This window comes from Giraffa tippelskirchi, chromosome X (genome assembly GCF_054371585.1).
Source record: "Giraffa tippelskirchi isolate mGirTip1 chromosome X, T2T-mGirTip1v1.2.pri, whole genome shotgun sequence".
NCBI classification, from domain to species: Eukaryota; Metazoa; Chordata; class Mammalia; order Artiodactyla; family Giraffidae; genus Giraffa; species Giraffa tippelskirchi.
In genome coordinates, this window is record NC_137289.1 from 56217123 (window position 1) to 56238015 (window position 20893).

At 44.4% G+C, this 20893-nt stretch overlaps 1 protein-coding gene across 2 annotated transcripts in view; it reads left to right on the forward strand.

Moving 5' to 3' along the window:
* The window catches only part of LOC145536873 (melanoma antigen preferentially expressed in tumors-like), a 33547-nt gene extending 22185 nt beyond the window's left edge, over positions 1 to 11362 (forward strand). For both annotated transcript variants that reach the window (XM_081567047.1, XM_081567048.1), the window contains 3 exons: positions 7076 to 7375; positions 7801 to 8406; positions 9232 to 11362. In XM_081567047.1, the coding sequence (XP_081423173.1) occupies positions 7086 to 7375; positions 7801 to 8406; positions 9232 to 9745 (1410 nt within the window). In that variant the 5' untranslated portion in view covers positions 7076 to 7085 and the 3' untranslated portion in view covers positions 9746 to 11362. The remainder of the gene's footprint in view (positions 1 to 7075; positions 7376 to 7800; positions 8407 to 9231) is intronic.
* The last annotated feature ends 9531 nt before the right edge of the window (positions 11363 to 20893 follow it).

Sequence of the window (20893 nt, forward strand, 5' to 3'; positions counted from 1 at the left end):
TCTCTGATTTCTGTGGCTAAGCATTCCAAAATTATGTTGAAGTGTAGTGGTTAAGAGTGCGCACCCTTGTCTTGTTCCTGAATTTAAGGGAAATGCTTTCAATTTTTCCCCACTGGGGATAATGTTCGCTGTGGGTTTGTTGTACATGAGTTTTATTATCTTGAGGTATGTTCCTTCTATGCCTGCTTTCTGGAGAATTTTTCTATCATAAACACGTGTTGAATTTTGTCAAAGACTTTCTCTGCATCTATTATTTCCACCATTCTATTTCCCACCTCAGTTCTCTTCTCTTCCGCCTCAGTCATTCTACCATTGTTTTCCTTCAGAGTGCTTTTAGTTGCAGGTATGGCATTGTTCACGATTGATTGATGCTTCTTTTTTTCTTGCAGGTCCTTTTAAGGCATTTCTTGCCTCTTTTCAATCCTTGACTCTAGATCTATTTATCTGTAGCTCCATTTTGTTTTCAAGATTTTGGATCATCTTTACTCTGATTATTCTGAATTCTTTTTCAGGTATACTCCCTATCTCCTCCTCTTTTGTATGGTTTCGTGGGTTTTTGTCATGTTCCATCACCTGCTGAATATTTCTCTACCTTTTCATTTTGTTTAGATTGTTGTGTTTCAGGTGCCTTTTCTTCAAGATGGAAGTTCATGGTTCCTTATAATTTTGGAGTCTGCTCCCTGTGGGTGGGGATGGACCAGTGACTTGTCAAGGTCTCCTGGTTTGGGGAGCTTGTGTCTGTGACTTGGTGGGCGTAGCTAGACCTCTTCTCTCTGGAGTGCAGTGAAGTGTCCAGGAGTGAGTTTTGGCATGTTTATGGCTTTGGCATGGCTTTAGGTAGCCCCTCTTTAATGTTCAGGGTCTGTTCCTGTTTTGTTGGGGAATTAGCATGGTGTGTCTTTCACTGGAACTTGTTGTCTTTTGGGTGGATCTTGGTTTCAGTGCAGATATGGAGACTTTTGGGTGAGCTTTTATCCATTAATGTTCCCTGGAGTCCGGAGTTCTCAAATGTTCTAACGTTCTGGAGTTAAACGTCCTGCATGTGGCTTTTGGTCCTACACTTACAGTTGCCTCAAGACTTCTTCATCTATACATCACAGAGGATGAAACCCCTAGGTTAACGGTGCAACAATTCTCCACACCTGGGAACACCCAGAGAGATTCACAGAGTTATGTAGAGAAGAGAAGAGGGAGGAAAGAGAAATAGGGGACCAGGGAGAAAAGTGGGTGTCAAAAGTGGTGAGAGCAATCCAGCCAGTAATGAAATCGCTAAGTGCTCTCCACAGCTCAGAACACCCAGAGAGATTCACAGACTTATGTAGAGAAGAGAAGAGGGAGGAAGGAGATAGAGGTAGCCTGGTGGAGAAAAGGGAGACTGAAAAGGGGGGAGAGCAATTAAGCCAGTAATCAAATCCCTAAGTGAAAATGGATACTAAAGAACTGATTCTTAAAGGTACAAAGTTGATAACAAATATCAGATATCAAATTTTAAAAACCTAGAACAGAAGTTAGACTCTTAAAACTACAATATAAAAAATCAATGCAAAATCAATCACAAAAATAAAAAATATATTTATGCTATTTGTTTAAAAAAGTGTTTTTAAAGGCAATTGTAGGCTATAAAATGAAAGTTCAAAGAATAAAAAAGATTTGAAATTTTTAAAAAAGTTAAAAAGTGATAATTCTGAAATTATATCTAGGAATTTCTCTGGAGCTACCATGGGCAGTGTGGGGTGACTTCAGTGTCAGATGATCCCTTGTTTCAGCTTGTAATGTTTTCAAGGTCTATTCACAGTCTCAGCATTAACTGCAGTGTTTTAATCTGTTGCACCTGTCACTTCCAGAGCAGTTCCCCCTTCTTTGTTTATTTTGGCATCCTCTGTTTGCAGATCTCTTCAGTGTCTACTTTCTGTCCTGACAAGAGGGGGTGAATGTGGCCACTGATTTAGACTCACTTGTTCATTTGTGTTGTGGGGAGAGAGGGACACTGCAAACATATATCACTGGCACGTGTGGGGAGTGATCACAGTGGATGGACCACAGTGGTTTGGCCCCAGCCCAAGGTGGCATGTACTTTCTGGGTCCACACAGCTCAGGCTCCAGAGTGCTCTGCAAGGGCACTGTCCCAAGTGTGCCCTGAATTTCATGCACTTCCCACTCACGTTCCTGGGTGCTGCACAGGTGCACAGACCCAGATTGGCTGTGCGTTTTGTGCCCTTCCCAGGTCCAAGCAGCTCAGGCGACCAGGTGCTTGGCTACTGCACTGTCCCAGGTGGGTCGTGCATCTTATGCACCCCAATGGTTACAGCCACTTGATTTCCCTGGTGTGCTGCAAGAGCACAGCCCCAGGTGTGCCATGTGTCTCCTCTCAGGAGCTGATCTCAGGCTGTGACATCCCTGGCAGGTGTGAACCATCCAGGATCCCTGGAATACATGGTTAGCTACTGGGAGCCTGCTCACTGTTTGGTGGAAGATGTGGTCTCTGGGGCCGAGACTGCAGCAGCTCCTTGCCTTCTGGCCCTGGGTGTCACAAACCTACCTCTCTGTCTCCGGGGATAGAGGGCTGTATACGGCAGCCGGCTTCCTCTCGTATAATATTTGCACAATCATTTCTTCTGTGAGTGTGCCAGGGGTCACTGTGCGGCATTAGAGCCTTTCATGGGAAAGGATTTTTTTTTTTTTTTTTTTTTTGGTCTCTCTGACGATCCCATGGTTTGGGTGGCTATCTCACATTAGGTCCCTCAGATTGTCCTCAGGGCATTCAGGCCCAGTTCTTACCCTAAGGACCGTTGATGCAGCACGCGCCTCCCTGCCCAGCCCCCTCTTGCTGGTGGCGGATGCAAGCGTCTGTGCCACTTCTCCATCTCCTCGTGTTGTTGCGGTTAGGTACGGGTATTCTATATTTTTTTTTCTCTCCTGGTTATGTTCCCCTCTGAGATTCAAAAACTCCCCACAGACATGCCTGTGAGAGGGTTTCCTACTGTGTGGAAAATTCTTCTTCTTCACCACTCCCTCCCCAGGACAGGTCTCTGTCCCTAAATCTTTTGGCTCTCTTTTCTTCTTTTGTATGTTGTCCTACCTCCTCTCGAAGAGATTGTGCTGCCTTTCTGGGTGCCTTGTGTCCTCCACCAGTGCTCAGAAGTTGCTTTGTGGGAGTTGCTCAACATTCAAATGATCTTTTGATGAATTTGTGGGGGAGAGGCTGGTTTCCCCTTTCTATTCCTCTGCCATCTTGGGAGCACCCTTTTCTCTAGTCTCATACAATCTGATCAGCCTTATACTGAGTTTGATGTATTAAATCTTCTATTGTTATTGTTTTCTCTTACTACTGTTATTTTATCCACATATGCGTCCCTATTTACTTTTTCTTTTTAATTAGTTTATTTATCTACTTTTTAAATTTACAATATTGTATTTGTATTGCTATATATTGACATGAATCCACCATGGGTGTACATGTTTTCCCCCTCCAGAAACCCCCTCCCACCTCCCTCCCCATCCCATCCTTCCGGGTCATGCTGGTGCACCAGTCCCGAGGGCCCTATAGCACGCAGTGAACCTGGACTGGCGATTCGCCTCACACATGATAATTTACATGCTTCAATGCCATTCTCCCATATCATCCTGCCCTTGACCTCGCCCATGGAGTCCATCATACTGTTCTATTTATCTGTGTCTCTTTTGATGTTTTCGCATACAGGGTTATCTTTACCGATTAACTGTACCATATATATGTATTCGTATACTGTATTGGTGGTTTTCTTTCTGGCTTTCTTCACCCTGCTTAATAGGCTCCAGTTTCATCCACCTCATTGAAGGAGTTTGCAGTACTCCTGGTGCATAAATATTCCTGCAGATTATATCTTCACTCTGAGTTTATGGTTTTATGATTAAGACATGTTCATGTTTTATGATTAAGATATATTTCAGTCAGTTCAGTCAATCGGTCGTGTCCGACTCTTTGCGACCTCATGAATCACCGCACTCCAGGCTTTCCTGTCCATCACCAACTCAACTCCCGGAGTCCACCCAAACCCATGTCCATTGAGTCGGTGATGCCATCCAATCATCTCATCCTCTGTTGTCCCCTTCTCCTCCTGCCCTCATCTTTCCCAGCATCAGGGTCTTTCAAATGAGGCAGCTCTTCACATCAGATGGCCAAATATTGGAGTCTCAGCTTCAGCATCAGTCCTTCCAATGAATATTCAGGGCTGATTTCCCTTAGGATGGACTGGTTGGATCTCCTTGCAGTCCAAGGGACTCTCAAGAGTCTTCTCCAACACCACAGTTCAAAAGCATCAATTCTTCTGCGCTCAGCTTTCTTCATACTCCAACTCTCACATCCATACATGGCCACTAGAAAAACCGTAGCGTTGACCAGATGGGCCTTTTTTGACAAAGTAAGCTCTCTGCTTTTCAATATGCTGTCTAGGTTGGTCATAACTTGCCTTCCAAGGAGCAAGGGTCTTTTAATTTCATGGCTGCAGTCACCATCTGCAGTGATTTTGGAGCCCAGAAAAATAAAGTCTGACACTGTTTCCACTGTTTCCCCATCTATTTGCCATGAAGTGATGGGACCAGATGCCATGATCTTAGTTTTCTGAATGTTGAGCTTTAAGCCAGCTTTTTCACTCTGATCATTCACTTTCATCAAGGGGCTCTAGTGCTTCTTCACCTTCTGCCATAAGGGTGGTATCATCTGCATATCTGAGGTTATTGATATTTTTGCTGGCAATGTGGATTCCAGCTTGTGCTTTCTCCAGCCCAGCGTTTCTCTGATGTACTCTGCATATAAGTTAAAGAAGCAGGGTGACAATATACAGCCTTGAGGTACTCCTTTCCTATTTGGAACCAGTCTGTTGTTCCATGTCCAGTTCTAACTGTTGCTTCTTGACCTGCATACAGGTTTCTTAAGAGGCAGGTCAGGTGGTCTGGTATTCCCTTCTCTTTGAGAATTTCCCACAGTTTATTGCGATCCACACAGTCAAAGGCTTTGGCATAGTCAATAAAGCAGAAATAGATGTTTTTCTGGAACTCTCTTGCTTTTTCAATGATCCAGCGGATGTTCGCAATTTGATATCTGGTTCCTCTGCCTTTTCTAAAACCAGCTTGAACATCTGGAAGTTGACGGTTCACGTATTGCCGAAGCCTGGCTTGGAGATTTTTGAGCATTACTTTACTAGCATGTGAGATGAGTGCAGTTGTGCGGTAGCATGAGCATTCTTTGGCATTGGCTTACTTTGGGAATGCATGAAAACTGACCTTATCCAGTCCCATGGCCACTGATGAGTTTTCCAAATTTGCTGGCATATTGAGTGCAGCACTTTGACAGCATCATCTTACAGGATTTGAAATAGCTCAACTGGAATTCCATCGCCTCCACTAGCTTTGTTCATAGTGATGATTCCTAAGGCTCACTTGACTTCACATTCCAGGATGTCTGGCTCTAGGAGAGTGATCACACCGTCATGATTATCTGGGTCATGAAGACCTTTTCTGTACACTTCTTCTGTGTATTCTTGCCACCTCCTCTTAATATTTTCTGCTTCTGTTTGGTCCATACCATTCTGTCCTTTATTGAGACCATCTTTGCCTGAAGTTCTCCTTTGGTATCTCAAATCATCATAGTTAATGCATTGTTAAAACTCATCCTGAAGCACCTATTTCCTTAACACTTTACTCTCTAATCCATGCATTTTTTCCTCCAGTATCAGCTAACACTCCCCTATTTCATTATGATAAAAAGGTTGTTCTATTTTCTTATACTCTTCCCCTTTCTCTCATTTTTACTTGCACATGTTCTGTTTTTTCACAACATAAAACTTGTGTACATTAGTCTTCTCCCCTTTCCTCCATGTTGATTTTAGTATTGCCATGTAAAATACTCACCGTTAGATACTTTGGTGACGTTTTCCTCCTCATCACCTGTTGGGACACAATCTCAGTTCTTCTTTTAGAAGATTACTGGCAAATATTCTGTAAAGAGACGTGTAGCGAATATTGTAAGTTTCCGGGTCGCAGTGTCGCTGTCACTCTACTCAACTATGCAACTGCAGTGCCAAAGCATTCAGAGACAATACATAAATGGTAGATCGTGGCTTTGTTCCAATCAAACTTTATATATCAAATGAAGCAGTGGGCTTGATTTGGGTTAGTGGGCCAGTCTGAAGACTAATCCCTACTCTAGTAGCTTCCTTAGTTGAATATAAAATCTTTATGTCAGCCTTTCATTTTGTTTGTTTGTTTTGGCCATTGAGGGAGAAGTCATGGTACTCTGATATGTGGTTTTCTTATGTATTGAAAGAGCCTTAATTTTCCCTTCTGTTTATTTTTCCCATCATTACCCAAGGGCCAACTGAGGCTTTTCCCTTCTTCGTTGCCTTATTCTTCCCTAAAAAAGTTGTATCTTTCAAAAACTGCACTTTTAATTCATCCGTGTCCCTTAAAGAGTTCCTATTAGGAATTCCTCCCCTGTAGTCCATGCTCTCATAATCTAGGACACCTTTTTAGGATTTTTAGATTTATTCTGTGCTAGGTCATTCTGCTGTAGTTTTAGATCTCCTTTAAGCCCTTTCCCATCTTCCTTCCTCTCTATCTCTTGGGAGATTTCTATGTCTGTCTTTTTTCTTACCACAAAGCCTAGTCATGGGAGTATGAAAAATCATGCTGAGATTTCATGAAATTTGTTTTATTCACAATTATTTTGAATTTTTGGCATTCCCCATTTTAAAGGAATTATGAGGCTTTTATGTTGATGCACATTTTGCTTCTTATTGGTTTGTATCTTTTGGGGAAGAAATAATTTGAGGACCATCAAGATCGGCTTCTGCCAACTTACCTATGACTTCTAATGGCATTTTATCTTATGGAAATATGTGTATCTGTGCATATATCTAATTAAATCCACACGCAAGTCTATTTTCATTCTATTCCCAGAGGAGAGGTCACTTAAGTTGGCCATATAATTAGCCCATATACTTACTCAATAAGCATTTTGTCCATAGCTATCCCCGGAAACAGACAAGAGACTATATATTTCTTCTCAGAACTTCTAATATTCTCCACTCTGAAGCAGGTTTGTGAAGATGGACCAAAAGACCACAGCCACACTCCTCGAGCTTGCTGCAAAGAGTCTGCTGAGTAGTGAGCCTGCAGTGATGCATGCTCTGGAGGAAATCCCAAGAGATCTCTTTGTTCCATTGTTCAACGCTGCCTTCTTTGGTGGGCATAAGAAGATCCTAAAGGCAATGGTGAGGGTGTGGCCTTTTCACTGTCTTCATCTTGGGTCACTGAAGGCACAAGAGCCATACTATGACATCTTGGAAGCCATGATTGATGGCCTGCCGATCCCCCCAGCCCAGAACTCTTCCTCTAGGTAAGTTTACGACCAGAAGATTTATAGGGAGTCAGCAGGAGGGTATGCTGTAGCCTGCGGCAGGGGAGTATCTAACCTTCTCCCAACACTAGCCAATGAGTTCAGCAGTTGGGGTCACATTCAGTATTTCCTTGTCTTATAGAGTTGATTAAAGAATAGAGGTGATTGAGGGTACTATGTATGAATTTGAGTGTGATTACATAGAAGTGGGACATGGGCATTGAGACAGGGCAAGACCAGAGGTGAAGGAAGTGTGGGGAAAGGATGAAAGATGCTCAGTTTGTGTGGAAAAAACTTCCTGGTGAATGGTGATGAAATGAAAACCAGGATTCAGGTGTTCTCTCTCTGTTTCCCATCATTGATCTTGCTGGGTAATGTTCCAATCAACCACATCTCATGTGTTGTGTCTTCTCCTTTCCTTACAGGGGCCACAAACTGAGGATCCTCGATTTAAGGCACAACTCAAAGTATAAGACAACATGCTCTCATGTCAGGATCGCATTCCCTTTGTGTTTACAGTCACGCATATCCCCTCAGCACGCTGTCCTTAACTTAGAAAACACTCAGCATCATAGTGCCAGGTGCCTTGGGATTGGTAATTCCAGGTCTGAGGTTGAGACAGCTCAGGAAACCATGGCATTACTAGTGGATATTTCCCTCAATAATACCTTGAGAACACAGCAGTTTCTCACTTTCCTCTGTAATAAAGTTGAGCAGAGCTCTGGGTTCTTGCACCTCTGCTGCAGAGATTTGCAAATCAGTAGAATGTCTGCCAACACACGGATCCTTCAGATTGTGGATCTGGGGTGCATTGATCATCTGGAAACGGATCAAGCTTATCTGAGTGAGGTCATGACCCATTTTGCTAGAATGATCCACCTGCGCAGCCTTAGTTTGTCTAACCTCAGCTTTGAGTCTTATAAGGGAAGGAATTTCAGGTCTTTTCTCGTCTGGCTTGGGCAGGTGGAAAACCTCCAGGAGCTCAGGTTGTCTTTCTTCTACCTCAAAGATCAACTGCACAGAGTACTCAGGTGAGGGGGTTGGGAGAAATCTGGGTTCCCTGAAAACCTCATTGTTAAGACAGAAGGGCCCATCCTTGCATCTTCCTATGCTCCTAGTAACCTATTTCTCCTTCCACCTCAGCATAGGCATTGCTGGGTGTTTGAACCTAGCTGGGGGAGAATGGAGTACCTTATGGTGAGGGACAGATGAGGTTAGTGAAGGAAGCTCTGCTCACTCATTTATTCAGTGACTACGGGCAGACAGTTAGAACATGTCTGTACATAGATTTCTGAAAAAGACTCAGTTCTTCTGCTCCTGGACTTTATAGCTCTCTAGGGAGGAAGGGGAGGCACTCAGAGAGAAACATTAAGTTGTAGCTCTAATGCACATGCCTGTGGATGGGTCACAAGAGTTAACACTGCCAGATAATTTTGCTCCTATATTTTCCTGAAGGCTTAGATGCTTGAATGGAGAGCTTCTCATTTGGGAAGTAGTTAAAGGAAACCCTCAGTTGCCGGCTTTCCTGGACCCATCCTCACCAAATAAGTCAACCAGATCCAGCACTTATTATTTTGTGTATACTGAGTGCATGTGATTTTTTTCACTTAATCCTTCTTGTAACCATGAATAATAATTACTGCTGTGCACATTTTCAAGGTTAAAACCCTCTTCCTCAGAGTGGTAAAATAACTTTCTCCGGGTCACAGATTTATAATCTCTGATCATCATGTCCACATTGATAACCACCTATTGGAAACTAGTATATAGCAGTTTATTCTAGAGGAATTTATTCCTGTAATTTGGGGTTCTTTGCAGTCATTCTTCTAAAATAAACTTACCTTTTCTCTCTTTAGAGTCCTGCCATCTCATGTGGATACATTGTGTCTCTCTTTCTGTGGCCTTTCTATCAGAGATGTCACTTCCCTGTCCCAGAGCTCTCAGGCCACCCGGCTCAGAGTATTGAATCTCAATAACAATCAAATCTTTTCAGAAGCTTATGAGCCCTTCCAGGTTCTGCTGGAGAAGGTCTCAGGCACCCTGCAACATCTGGAGATACATGATTGTATGATGACTGATTCTATTCTCTTGTCCATCATCCCAACCCTGAACCAATGTATCCACCTCCGTGTTTTTAAATTTGCCTTCAACCCCATTACGATGCCTGTGCTCGAGACCCTTCTGCAGCACTTGACATCCTTGCCAAGGCTGAGACATGTGATTTATCCCATTCCTGTCCATTGTTACCAGGAGTGGAATTTTCTTCACAGCGTGAACCAACAGAAACTTGCCGAAGTTCAGGCCCAGGTCAAGGCGATGCTTCACATGTTACACCAGGATCACGTGAAATGGGCTACTTATTCTGAGTGATTTCCACTGTATAAGGAGTTGTTTCATCACTGATACGTGGCTGTTAAGGGTTCTTTGTTTTGCCTGAAGCCCAAGTTTGTAGAGATACATATACAAAGTTCTACTGTTCCAGGAAACTGGGGTTTAGGAATGTTGGATATGTAACTGACCTCTATAAAAGAGAAACCTTAAAAAGGAAATAGAGGAATTAGAAAATTCCTCTGGATCTCTTGCCCACTGCCCTCTACATCTTCTGCTCATTACTAACCGAGTTATGACTATGTGATATATGCTGACTGAGGCATTATACACCACATCATTTCCTTCTCCACACTGATTGGACCATTTATCCATTTATGGGCACTTGACACAATTGAGATCTGTTGAAACTCTTCCTAGAGGTGGTAGTTGTTCAGGAATTTTACCCTCTAGGTACCTGCAGATTTGCCTCTGTTTCTGCTTCGCTCAGGTTGTTTATCAGGAAGCATATGCAGGTAAAAAGAAACAGACTATGCCCACTACCTAGTGGCATCTTCATCAGCATGTTACTGCCTGATTTTTCAGGTCTCAGAAGCCCGGCTTTGTTACTGGCTGTTCCACACACGTTCACCAAGCATGTGTTATGATTTAGGAACTTTTGCACATGCTAAAAAAAAAATAAAGTCCCTGATCTCACTCAAACTGTAGATACTCCTCTCATTTACTAGCTTGTCTGTTTTCCCTAGAGCATTTGAGAACTTATTTATCCCCCATATCCTTCCCCCGCCCTTTTTTTTTTTTTTTAACATTTTCCCTTACATGATTGGCTCAAATGATACTGGCCTCTTTTGTCCTGTTGGATAGCTGCTCAGTCCTCACATCATGGCTTGAACTTTACCTCCTCAGACAGGTTTTCTGTTTTCTCTTATTTCCCCATTTAAGTAGATTGATTCTGATGTTTGTTTGTCTTAATGTACCATGTACAGTTCCTTCACGGTACACATTGTTCCGTATGTATTTATTCTGTCTGCTGTTCCACTAGAGTTGCACTGTTCAGTATGGTGCACACTAAACATATGTGAATACTGAGTTCTAGAAATTTGGCTGTTCTCATATGTGATGTACTCTAAGTGTTAGATGCACACTGTGTATCCAAGAGTTAATAAGAAACAAAGGATGTAGAATAACTGATTAATCATTTATGTATACTGTTTCCATGTCGAACTGATAACATACTGCATATCAAAAACAGTAAAGATAAGAGAATGTAAATTCTTTATATTGTTATATGTTAAAATGATAGCATTGTATTTCAAAGCATTAGTAAGGAAAATGTTAAAATAATTACCTGCTCCTATGTTTACAAGTCAATGTGATAAAATAAGGCATTTCAACACTCACTGAGAGAAAATACTGTTAATTAATAGATTGTTCCTAGTGTTTATATGTTGATAGGGTAACACAGAAAATGTCAACGATTTGGTAACAAAAAAAGAATAGAAAAATAATTAGTAGTTTATGTATAGGGTTTCCTTGTTGAAAAGAAAACAGATTGCATTTTAAAAACTTAGTAAGAAGGAAAAAATGTAACAGTATTAATGATGTGTTCGTTGTTTCCATGTTGAAGTAATAAAACAATTTTTAAAACTCAGTAAAAAATTTAGTTATTTTTCCTACATGTTGAAATGATAAACCATTTTAAAGTCTTGAGAAATTATAAAAATTAATTCTTAATTGATAAATATAGCTAACAACTTGTTCCTAACTGCATTTAACGACTGCATTTCTGAATTAGAAAGACTAACATTCCCCAACCAGGAATCCACCCCAAGGCCTGCGGCACTGGAAGTGCAGAGTCCTAACCAACCACTGAACCGCCAGGGAAATCCCACAAATAGAATTAAGTCGGAGGCATTTTCTGTGGTGTCTTCTTTAAGCCAAATAAGCATTCAGTTATTCACAAGTTGTATAATTTTTGCATTTAAAACATCACTGAGAACCCCCCTGGTGCTCCAGGGGTTGGGACTCAGTGTTTTCACTTCCTTAGGCTGGGTTCAATCTCTGGTTGAGGAACTAAGATCCTGCAGTGCAAGCTGCGTGGTCCCCACACACCCACCCCCAAATAATCAATGAATCAGTTCAGTTCAGTCGCTCAGTCGTGTCCGACTCTTGGCAACCCCATGAATCGCAGCATGCCAGGGCTTCCTGTCCATCACCAACTCCCGGAGTTTACCCAAACTCATGTCCATCGAGTCGGTGATGCTCTCCTGCCATCTCATCCTCTGTCGTCCCCTTCTCTTCCTGCCCCCAATCCTTCCCAGCATCAGAGTCTTTTCCAAGGAGTCAACTCTTCGCATGTGGTGGCCAAAGTATTGGAGTTTCAGCTTCAACATCAGTCATTCCAATGAACACCCAGGGCTGATCTCCTTTAGGATGGACTGGTTAGATGTCCTTGCAGTCCCAGGGACTCTCAAGAGTCTTCTCCAACACCACAGTTCAAGAGCATCAATTCTTCGGCGCTGAGCTTTCTTCACCGTCTAACTCTCACATCCATACATGACTACTGGAAAAACCATAGCCTTGACTAGACGGACCTTTGTTGGCAAAGTAATGTCTCTGCTTTTCAATATGCTGTCTAGGTTGGTCATAACTTTCCATCCAAGGAGCAACGGTCTTTTAATTTGATGGCTGCCGTCACCATCTGCAGTGATTTTGGAGCCCCCCAAAATAAAGTCTGACACTGTTTCCACTGTTTCCCCATCTATTTGCCATGAAGTGATGGGACCAGGTGCCATGATCTTAGTTCTCTGAATGCTGAGCTTTAAGCCAACATTTTCACTCTCCTCTCTCACTTTCATCAAGAGGCTTTTAAGTTCTTCTTCACTTTCTGCCATAAGGGTGGTGTCATCTGCATATCTGAGGTTCTTGATATTTTCCCGGCAATCTTGATTCCAGCTTGTGCTTCTTCCAGTCCAGCATTTCTCATGATGTACTCTGCATATAAGTTAAATAAGCAGTGTGACAATATACAGCCTTGACGTACAACATTTCTTATTTGAAACCAGTCAGTTGTTCCATGGCCAGTTCTAACTGTTGCTTCCTGACCTGCATACAGGTTTCTCAAGAGGCAGGTTAGGTGGTCTGGAATTCCCATCTCTTTCAGAATTTTCCACAGTTTATTGTGATCCACACAGTCAAAGGTTTTGGCATAGTCAATAAAGCAGAAATAGATGTTTTTCTGGAACTCTCTTGCTTTTTCGATGATCCAGAGGATGCTGGCCATTTGATCTCTGGTTCCTCTGCCTTTTTTAAAACCAGCATGAACATCTGTAAGTTCACAGCTCACGTATTGCCGAAGCCTGGCTTGGAGAATTTTGAGCATTACTTTACTAGCATTTGAGATGAGTGCAATCGTGCAGTAGTATTAGCATTCTTTGGCATTGTCTTTCTTTGGGATCAGAAAGAAAACTGCCCTTTTCCAGTCCTGTGGCCACTGCTGAGTTTTCCAAATTTCCTGCCTTATTGAGTGCAGCACTTGCACAGCATCATCTTTCAGGATTTGAAATAGCTCAACTGGAATTCCATCACCTCCACTAGCTTTGTTTGTAGTGATGCTTCCAAAGGCCCAGTTGACTTCACATTCCAGGATGTCCGGCTCTAGGTGAGTGATCACACCATCGTGATTATCTGGGTCGTAAAGATCTTTTTTGTACAGTTCTTCTGTGTATTCTCATCACCTTTTATTAATATCTTCTGCTTCTGTTAGGTCCATACCACTTCTGTCCTCTATCAAGCCCATCTTTGCATGAAATGTTCCCTTGGTATCTCTAATTTTCTTGAAGACATCTCTCGTCTTTCCCATTCTGTTGTTTTCCTCTATCTCTTTGCATTGATCGGCGAGCAAGGCTTTCTTATCTCTCCTTGCTATTCTTTGGAACTCTGTGTTAAAATGGGAATATCCTTCCTTTTCTCCTTAACTTTTTGCTTCTCTTCTTTTCACAGTTATTGGTAAGGCCTCCTTAGACAGGCATTTTGCTGTTTTGCATTTCTTTTCCATGCGGATGGTCTTCATCCCTGTCTCCTGTACAATGTTACGAACCTCTGTCCGTAGTGCATCAGGCACTGTCTATCAGATCTAGTCCCTTAAATCTATTTCTCACTTCCACTGTATAATCATAAGGGATTTGATTTAGGTCATGGTCTAGTGGTTTTCCCTACTTTCTTCAATTTAAGTCTGAGTTTGGCAGTAAGGTGTTCATGATCTGAGCCACAGTCACCTCCAGGTCTTGTTTTTGCTGACTGTATAGAGCGTCTCCATCTTTGGCTGCAAAGAATAGAATCAATCTGATTTCGGTGTTGACCATCTGGTGATGTCCATGTGTAGAGTCTTCTCTTGTGTTGTCGGAAGAGGGTGTCTGCTATGACCATTGCGTTCTCTTGCCAAAAATCAATGAATAAATTTACACAATTTCTGTACTAGCAAAAGAAGGAAACGTGTTAAAAGTAAATATTATAGACTTTATGCTAAGATGCCTGACCAAAGAAGAGCTTTGCTAATCAGTGGAGAAGTGGTTGCTACTGCCCCCTTGCTACTCCTGATTGGATGGATGGTTTAGTGAGGCACTGGGATGGGCCCCGCCAGAGTCTGCCCAAAGGCCTGGCTGAGCATTAAGACGGTGGATCTTGACTATGTACATAGGTGAACCTGCAAGAGGATCATTAACGCGGTTCTGAGAGTGTGGAGGCCACTCCATGCAGCTCTCCAGCCTGCCCCCAGGCGGGACGGGAAGAGGGCGGGGAGGCCGCTGGAGGCCGCTGGAGGCCAGTCCTCGCCTTTGCAAGATCTGGCGCCTGGGCGGCAGGCAGTTGGGCCTTAGTCTTCTGAAAGGGACGACAGTGAGAAGGGGTGGCGTGAAGCGATTGGGTGGGAAGGCAGCTCCTCGCCCTCTCCCCACTCGTCTTCCTCTCCTGCCTACACCCAGAACACCCTGAACCCTGTCTGGAGGGCCAAGGCGAGCCCCGCCTTCGCGTCCCGGGAAGTCTTCTCTGGCGTGTCTCTCCTGCCCGACCTCCCTGCCACGTCCCTCGAGGTTATGTTCGAGGGTTCCGTGGGGCCCAGCCCCTCATCTCCAACGCTCCTTCGTCACTGTGGCCAGTTATGACACCTCCACCCCACCCCCAGCCCAGGTGTGCTCGACCAGCGCATAGCCTCCAGTGTGTCTGGGGCAGAGCCTCAGGGCTACGCGTAGTGGCTGAGGCTACTCCCCTGCGGGCGGGCTTGCAGGCCTGCAGCCCAGCGCTTTTCCCCGCCTTCTCCGCCTCGGGCCTCCCCTCCGTCGGTTAGGCAATTTCTCCCCCTCCTCGCCTGTGGCTGGGAGGGTGCCTGAGACGCGGGTGCGGGGAGGGTCCCGGGGTTTGGGAAAGACAAGGGGCGTTCGGGGAGCCAGGGGGTTCTGCCTGCTTTCCAGGGGACCTGGGGTTGTCGTCGGCCGGCGGGCGCCCGGCGCCCAGTGATCCGTAGTCAGGGGCCCAAAGCGCGGAAGCCTGCGTGCCCCGGGCGGTCTGTAGGTGGAGAGTGGTGGTCCAAGGCGGGGTGGCGGCTGTGGGGCGCTCCGCCCCTGCTTTGTCTGCCTCGCTGTTACCTAGCCTGTCCTGGGGCGGAGGTTTAAAGGCTCCTGGGGAGGTCGCCTGTCCGCCTTGGGGTCGGGCCCGCGGCTAGTCAGGAGACTGGTCTCTTCTTCCCCAGATTCCGCCGCTCCAAGGGCCTGTGCCGCCCCCTGGCGCCACGGTCACCCAGGCGTAGGCAGGCGGGAGGGGGCTACCGGCAGCGGTTGTCTTGCCCGCAGCCGCTTGTTCCCCTGCTTGGGACCCTCGTCCTGGAGGGAGGAGGGAAACCCCTCCGCCCCCCACACCCCCAGAGCCTGTGCGGTGTCAGAGGCTGCCCCTGCTGGTCCCTGCCTGGTGCCCCATCTGGAACTTTCCAGACCATCAGGTCCGCTGTTTCCCTCCTGGGCATCCTCCTGGGTGAATGTGCCTGGCCAGGGGCTGGTCTCTCTTGGGATGGGAGTGGGGCTGAAGTCAAAACCAAACTGGTAGGACTCTTAGCAGTGGATCAGAGTGTGTCTTGCTGATCAAAGGCCTGCGCACCCTGGTACCCCAGTGTTACTCTGCTGGGAGTGTCCTCTCAGGACCTCCAGGTCCTCCATCCCGCTAAGTGCAGACATGGGGGCACCTGCCTTTGTGGCAGATGCCTGGGAACGCTGCCCATGAGAAGGAAATAGGAAGACAGCTTACATAGAGGCCCTGGCTGCGGCCTCCGCGGTCGGCCCCTCCTCGGCAGCTTCCACGTGCTTCAAGCAGTCTCTGGGCCTGCTCCCCTGGGATGTCCAGCATGAGGAAGATCTTGAAGTCCCCGCGGTGCATGTGGCGCTAATCGGAAGGTGGTCCCCGCCCTGCTATTGGCCTAGTCGGGCTTTCCCCGCCTCCTCTGCGGCCCTTCCCCACTGTTTTCTTATCTACTAACTGGGGGCTTCCCAGGTTGGAGGAGGGGCATGCTTCCTGGTAGGGAGAGGAGGCTTCCCTAGTAGGGAGCTGATGACTAAGGGGTAAAGAATCAGCCTGCCATGCAGAAGACCTGGGTTAGATCCTTCCGTCCTTCCACTGGGAAGAGCCCCTGGAGAAGGAAATGGCAACCCACTCCAGTATTGCCTGGGAAATCCATGGACGACAGAGCCTGGCAGGGCTACTTACAGCCCATGGGGTCCAAAAGAGGCTGACATGGCTGAATGACTAAATATGCCATGACATAAATTTGACAAAGTAGACAAGAGATCAACAAATAATACACGTAAAAAGGAAAACGCTTCCTCAATAAATCTCTAGACAGATGCCAAATCACATTAGCTTAAAAAATGAAAATTAGGAGATATAATAAGTGAGAAAGCCACCTTGAAGAAAATTTTACATGATAGTAACTCTTAAAAATAATATACAATCATCCTAAACACTTTAAAATATTTTAGGTAGGTAAGCACGTTACCTAAGGACAAATGCATTTGGAAAGTTTGCACCAACCTAGTAAATACTGGATATCTAAGAGTCACGGTGATGGAATCATAGAGATGGAAGATGCAGAATGATTTTTTCTTCTAAATAAACATTAGAGTGTTTAATATTTTGTAATTAGCAAAATTTTTTTAGTGAAACACTAGAAAACATATACTAATACATTGACCAAACATTCACATGGATTTTTAGGTTTTCTTGAAGGTTGATTTCAGTGTGTGTCTATTTTTTGTCTTTCACTTCCATCATCCAAACTGTTCACAACTCTTGTGCAGATTTCTCTTCAGCTCATGCAGGAGATGGATTTCTTCTCTCAGGTCACAGAGATTCAAGAACTTGCTGTTAGGAGACAGAAAATTCCAGAAAGTTCTGCCTGATACCCTGTCTTCACTCCCTCTCCCTTGCTAAGTAAGCTGGTCTGAGACTTCCAGAGTTCCAATTCTGTCTCTGACAAACAGGGAACATGGATCCACATTGTCCACATTTTTCCAAAAGAAGCAGCATGACTTTTCCCGCTACTATTATTTCAGTGCCCACTAAGCTCCGCTTCCTGTGTCCTTTATGCTTTCCATTTCTGTCCCTGGTATGCCCTCCCTGGAACGGGCTGGACTGTCATGCAGCTACTTTCAGTACTTTTTGCAACTTTGATCTTCCTTCAGAAAAATCCCATAATATGGCAGCGGGAGTTTATTAAAAACTATTTATGGTGGTATCATGTTCCTTCAGTTAGAGCTCAGTCCCAGTGTCTGCATCTCCGTGTAGCATCTGAATGACTCCTGACAAGCTCCTATATTTCATTAAGCCTCAGCAGCCTCAGAGAGGGCCAGGACCTGGCAGTTCTGCATATCAGAGTCCTGATCAGAACACAAGAAGGAAGAAAATATGAAGCAGGAGGCACAGGGCCTGGCATGCAGCAGGCCCTCAGAGTTCCCTGGATTTGTAGATCCAAGTAAGTGGGACCCAGGCCTCCTGATTTTAGCTACCTGCTTCTGCATGGGTGGCTCGGTTTCTAAGGGTTCTCTCGGTGTTACACCGGTAGCAAAGTGGGGGTGGGGGGAGGGCAGTAAGAACTGGGAGCTCAGTCTCTTCTGGCCCCGAGGGCTCTCCTCTCTCTCCTTGGAAAACGAACATCTTTTGAGGACTCATCTTGCTTATGTGGCCCTGACAAGGTGATTTGGAGACTATTCTTGGTTTCCTTGACCATTTTGCCTTATTTTTCCAAAACCGCATGACTTCATCCCATAGACTCTCCTCACAAACACTCCGTGAAGACCTGGTCCCTGAGCACAAGCCAAACTGGGTGAGTCAGTCACCATGAGGTCTTGACCTTAGGACCCTATATGGTAGGTGGGATTGTGAGATCCTCCCCACCCTAACCCACAGGACACCCAGGGCACTCCCCTTTACACAGATGATGGTGGCACAATGGCTCAGGTTGATTGTTTTCCACTCTTTTAAGGATGTGTGTGGAGTGAGCCCTAACACATATGCCATGAATACATGTGATGAACCTCTCCTCTTGTGGCTGAGGTCATGGCTAATGTAGAATCTTCCCTCTGCTGAAGGGGAAAGGCTCTAATCATGTGATTGCTTGAGTCTTGCAGAACTCCAGGCTCATAACTACTCCTTCAAAATCTCTGCGCTAAAAGACTTGACTAAACTCAAGCATGGCTTTTCGTAGCTTAAGGCTGTATCTTAGAGACAACCCCATCCCAACTTACCCCCACACACACCTTTAATTGTATCCTTGAAAAAGCTCAATGCTAACAATAGGATTTGCTGTTTGTTGCATCTAAAACTTGGTAGCAGACAGATATTCCCCAGTACTCACTCTTAGAGCAGTTAGATATCTTATAGTTACAATCCTTTCTCCTCAATTTGAGATGAAACATTGCCTCAAGGACCTGAGAATCATCGCTGTGAAGTGCAAAGGTTCGGGGAGATAACCCTCCCTGTTGTTCCCTGTCCCTATGGGAGGTTAAGGGCTTAAGTTCAGTGAACACCTTGTTTCAATTTACACCACTGCTTCCTGTCAGCAATACAATAGAAGACTGTTTCTCTTCCAGATAAGTGAAAGAGAGAGTGTTACTCTTACCCTCAGGTGCAGATCTTTGCAAGCCCATGCACTGTAGCCTGCCAGGTTCTTCTGTCCATGGATTTCTCCAGGCAAGAATACTGGACTGGGTAGTCATTCCGTTCTCGAGGGGATCTTCCTGACCCGGTGATCGAACTCAGGCCTCCCACATTGCAAGTAGATTCTTTACCATCGAGCCACCAGGGAAGCCCCACATAAGTGCTAATTAGCAAATCCAAGTAGCTGCATCATAGGAACTAACCCCCTACTCCACCCCCATTCAAACACCCCTCAATGACTTTCCCTTAGCATTCACCCATCTGTAAAAATGTCTCCAGCCTTCTTTTCAAGGATTCAAGTTCAGTTCACACTGGACAGTTTACAAGTTCAGTTCACAGTGGACTTTCTTCCTATATGTTGTTCTTCAGTTGCTCAGTCGTGTCCAACTCTTTGGAACTAGTGCTTGGCCTTGTTTGTCTTTGATACCTCTCAGGATAAATATTTGGAGAGAGGGGAGTGTCCCTGGGGTGGAGAGTGTGGGAAATCTTGGGATTCATAATTAGATGAGGGAGGGGCAGAGAAAACACACTTACCTTTGAATCCTCACATGAACCATTCAGGATCGATTGTATTACTCTCACTGTAGTTTCTTGAGGTTTGATTTATGGCCAAGCATATTCTGGGATGTTGCAGCCCCAGTTGTTATATGCAGTGTACTAATTTGAATTAATTTTGTCACTCATGTTGTTCAAAACTTCTCCATCTAACTGATTTTTTTTGTCTGTTTTACTTGTAATTCAGTGAGCTGTTAAATCACCTCGCTGTGACTGTTTATTTCACTATTTATTCTGTCAGTTTTCGCTGCATATACTTTTACTCCTATGATAAGAAGTGCATAAATTCAAATTGCTTTATTAATATATTCTTATCAAGTGAAACCTTTTATACTTATGAAATGTTTCTTTTCTACAGTATAGTTTCCTTAAATTAATTCTCTCGTTGATGTGCTGTAACAATTTGATATTTTTAATTACTTTTGGATATTTCTCAATCATGATCTCTTCAAATACTTCTCTATTCTTCTCTTTCTTGAATGCCAATGAAACGTGTATTAGATTTATTCACCACCTCTCCATTAACTCTCATCTACTCTCTTTTGCTACTTTCTATCCTTGTGTCACTCCAGGTTACAGTCTATACAGTTTCCTTAGACCGATATATCATTTTTCTAAGTCTTCTTTCAAGTAGGAAAATCATCTTTGAGCTTTGAACCACAGCACGAAATATTCAGGGTATAGTTTATTATGCCTCTCGTGTATTAAAGGGAGGTAAGGGTTAGAGATGTTAAGTGAATGTTCTCAGGTGACCCAGGATGACAAAGGCAGAGCTCAAACTAACATAGATCAGACCCTCAGCCCAAGTCCTTCCCACTATACTTGCTTTGTCCTGGGCTATGGATCCTCCCAATCTCTCATATCCCAGAAAATAAACTATAGAGAGTTCTTCAACCATTGTTAGAACTGTGCAAAACTTCATTTTAGCTTTTACAAGTCAGAGAAAGAGACACAGATGTAAAGAACAGACTTTTGGACTCTGTGGGATAAGGCGAGGGTGGGATGATGTGAGAGGATAGCGTTGAAACATGGATATTATCATATGTGAAATAGATCGCCAGTCCAGGTTGGATGCATGAGACAGGGTTCTCAGGGCTGGTGCACTGGGATGACCCTGAGGGATGGGATGAGAAGGGAGGTGGGAGGGAGGGTCAGGATGGGGAACACATGTACACCCATGGCTTATTCACCTAAATGTATGGCAAAAACCACCACAATATTGTAAAGTAATTAGCCTCCAATTAAAATAAATGAAAAAGAAAGAAAATAAAAGTCAGTGATTCTGCTTCATTAGGCATGATATTTTCCTAGGACTTTGTTCCGGCTTTTGGAGCATTTACGTATTGTTCCCAATTCAGATTACAATGATCACGGTATTTCATTTCCAAGAAGAGCAAACCCCAGCATGTTTACTCAGAGAAGCGTGGGAATTGTTTG